This window comes from Canis lupus, chromosome 25, assembly GCF_011100685.1.
Source record: "Canis lupus familiaris isolate Mischka breed German Shepherd chromosome 25, alternate assembly UU_Cfam_GSD_1.0, whole genome shotgun sequence".
NCBI classification, from domain to species: domain Eukaryota; kingdom Metazoa; phylum Chordata; class Mammalia; order Carnivora; family Canidae; genus Canis; species Canis lupus.
This window is the reverse complement of record NC_049246.1, coordinates 2,362,891-2,366,497: the sequence shown is the minus strand read 5'-3', so window position 1 is coordinate 2,366,497 and position 3,607 is coordinate 2,362,891. Positions and strand designations below refer to the sequence as shown.

Below are 3,607 nucleotides of genomic sequence, written 5' to 3'. Positions count from 1 at the left end.
TACTAGATTTTATACACAGCCAACTAGGAATCATACTTTTGGAAATTATTGTTTATGAAACAAACATATATCTAAAATCAAAACCAGGGGACCCACTTTTCATTCCTCCATCATATCCTGGATATATTTCCTCTACTCAGAGAGTTCCTCTCATTATTGCTGTTAACAAAGCAAAGCAACATTGACAGTAAAAAATAGCTGGAAGACTGAGAAGCCATATCACTTTAAACGAAAAATTCCTTTCCAGTGTTTCTCTAAATTTGGTCCATGGCAAAGTTGGGAACAGCTCAGTGATACCCATTTAGATAAGAATTCCATCCTTTTCACTTTAATTCTTCCAGTATCCCACTCGTTCATATTTAAGAATTTTTAACTAAGGTGTAATTTATGTGCCTTGAAATGCAAAAATCCAAATGTAATGTTTGATGAGTTTTGTCAAATGTGAGTATCCATATAAACCACACTTTAAACAAATCAAGTATTTCTGACACTTCAGAAAGCTCCCTCTTTCCCCAGATATAAAAATTTGTATTAATCATTATTGATGTCTTTATAACTTACAATACCAAGTATACAGAAAATCTAGGTTCTAATAGAAGAGAATGGTTTTTAAATACATACATAGGCAATGAATCATTTAAATTCTAATAAGCTAATAATTTAAACTGTAGTAAGTTTCCTTGTAAATACAGTAATAATTTTAGCAAGGGATAGATACCCAAACATCATCATCACCAAAAACATTTGTCAGAGAAATAATACACATAACTATATTTATATAAATGAAGCACAGAACCAAATTAAAAATAATGCCAAACATAAAACCCAAATAATAAACCAATGCTGTGCACAGGCTTTATAGCAAATACTTCATAAAAGAAATGAGATTTCAGCAGAATTAAATAAGGAAAATACAGGAAATATCAGAAAGATGTGGAAAACATAGAGGAAGAAGCATGTATAGATGGTATGTGCATGTCTCTGTGTGTGAGAGAGACAGCAAGAGTGATGGAGAGAAATTAAACATGGAACTAAGTATAATTTATGAAATATGATACCGCGTCTTGCGGGCGGCTCAGCAACCAGCATGTCTAACAGAAACAATAACAAGCTGCCCAGCAACCTGCCACAGTTACAGAATCTGATCAAGCGGGATCCGCCCGCCTACGTCGAGGAGTTTCTACAGCAGTATAATCACTACGAATCCAATGTGGCGGTTTTTAAATTACAACCAAATAAACCTAGCAAAGAACTGGCAGAGCTAGTGATGTTTATGGCACAGATTGGTCACTGCTACCCAGAACATTTAAGTAACTTTCCCCAAGAGCTGAAAGATCTTCTCTCCTACAATCACACTGTCTTGGATCCAGATCTTCGAATGACATTTTGCAAAGCTTTGATCTTGCTGAGAAATAAGAATCTCATCAATCCATCAAGTTTGCTAGAACTTTTCTTTGAACTTCTGCGTTGCCATGATAAGCTTCTGCGAAAGACTTTATACACACATATTGTCACTGATATCAAGAATATAAATGCAAAACACAAGAACAATAAAGTGAATATTGTGTTGCAGAATTTCATGTATACCATGTTAAGAGATAGCAATGCAACTGCAGCCAAGATATCTTTGGATGTGATGATTGAACTCTACAAAAGAAACATCTGGAATGATGCCAAAACTGTCAATGTGATCACAACGGCATGTTTCTCTAAGGTCACCAAGATATTAGTTGCTGCTTTGACATTTTTCCTTGGGAAAGATGAAGAGGAGAAACAGGACAGCGACTCAGAATCCGAGGATGAAGGACCAACAGCAAGAGACCTGCTAGTGCAGTATGCCACGGGGAAGAAAAGCTCCAAAAACAAGAAAAGGTTGGAAAAGGCTATGAAAGTGCTCAAGAAACAAAAAAAGAAGAAGAAACCAGAGGTGTTTAACTTTTCAGCTATTCATCTGATTCATGATCCCCAAGATTTTGCAGAAAAATTATTAAAACAACTAGAGAGCTCTACGGAGAGGTTTGAGGTGAAAATGATGCTCATGAACCTCATCTCCAGATTGGTGGGAATTCATGAGCTTTTTCTCTTCAACTTCTATCCCTTTGTACAAAGATTTCTGCAGCCCCACCAAAGAGAAGTAACAAAGATCCTTCTGTTTGCTGCCCAAGCATCTCATCACTTAGTACCCCCAGAGATCATTCAGTCAGTGCTCATGACTGTGGCCAACAATTTTGTCACCGACAAGAATTCTGGGGAGGTCATGACAGTAGGAATCAATGCTATAAAAGAAATAACAGCTCGATGTCCTCTAGCCATGACTGAAGAACTTCTCCAAGACCTAGTTCAGTATAAAACACACAGAGATAAGAATGTGATGATGTCTGCTAGAACTTTGATTCAGCTCTTCCGAACACTGAATCCTAAGATGTTGCAGAAGAAATTCCGGGGCAAGCCTACAGAGGCCTCCATAGAAGCAAGAGTGCAAGAATATGGAGAATTAGATGCTAAAGATTACATTCCAGGAGCAGAAGTTCTAGAAGTTGGAAAAGAAGAGAATGCTGAAAATGTTGAAGATGGGTGGGAAAGTACCAGTCTCAGTGAGGAGGCAGATGCTGATGGTGAGTGGATTGATGTGCATCATTCTTCTGATGAAGAGCAGCAAGAAATATTCAAGAAGCTCAACGGGATGCCCATGGAGGAGCGGAAAGCCAAAGCTGCAGCCATTAGCACGAGCCGAGTTCTAACTCAGGAAGACTTCCAGAAAATCCGCATAGCCCAAATGAGGAAAGAACTCGACGCTACCCCAGGGAAAGCCCAAAAGAGGAAATATATTGAAATAGATAATGATGAGGAGCCCAGGGGTGAGTTACTTTCTCTTCGGGACATTGAACGCCTTCATAAAAAGCCAAAATCTGACAAGGAGACAAGACTAGCAACAGCAGTGGCTGGAAAGACAGACCGAAAAGAATTTGTGAGGAAGAAAACCAAAATGAACCCATTTTCCAGTTCCACAAATAAAGAGAAGAAAAAACAGAAGAACTTTATGATGATGCGATATAGCCATAACGTCCGGTCAAAAAACAAGCGTTCCTTCCGAGAAAAGCAGCTGGCACTACGAGATGCACTTTTGAAAAAGAGAAAAAGAATGAAGTAACCTCCGAGCAAGTCTTCCATTCCAAGAAGAATGCTAAATTTGTATCATTATTTTGAAAATTAGTTAATCAAGCATGTTTACATTAAAAAGTCCTGAAGGTAAAAAAAAAAAAAAAAAAAAAAAAAAAAAAAAAAAAAAATTTATGAAATATGTGGTATTCGTAATTGCTTAATAAAAATGGTGTCTACATGAATTGAAATAGATCATAGAATCCATTGAGCAACTGCTGAATGCAAATGTCTTGAATTTCTAAGCAAATCCCTGAAACACACATTATCTAGTGAACTATGGTACAAACCATGTTGGTGTAGATTTCTGTCCTGATTAGCTGACATTGATCATGGAAAGAGTGCAAAAATCATCCCTAGTATGTTTCAGTTAAAAATGATTCATTTCTTCAAGAAGTATTTTAAAGCATCTGCTACGTCCTGAGTGCATTACCTGCAGTAATAGAAG

General features: G+C 37.2%; 1 protein-coding gene across 1 annotated transcript; it reads left to right on the top strand.

Moving 5' to 3' along the window:
- The first annotated feature begins 1,060 nt into the window (after positions 1-1,060).
- LOC119865824 (protein SDA1 homolog) lies at positions 1,061-3,257 on the top strand. Its single transcript, XM_038573042.1, has one exon. It carries the CDS (start codon positions 1,088-1,090, stop codon positions 3,149-3,151), a length of 2,064 nt encoding a protein of 687 aa, XP_038428970.1. The 5' UTR covers positions 1,061-1,087; the 3' UTR covers positions 3,152-3,257.
- Positions 3,258-3,607: the final 350 nt, after the last annotated feature.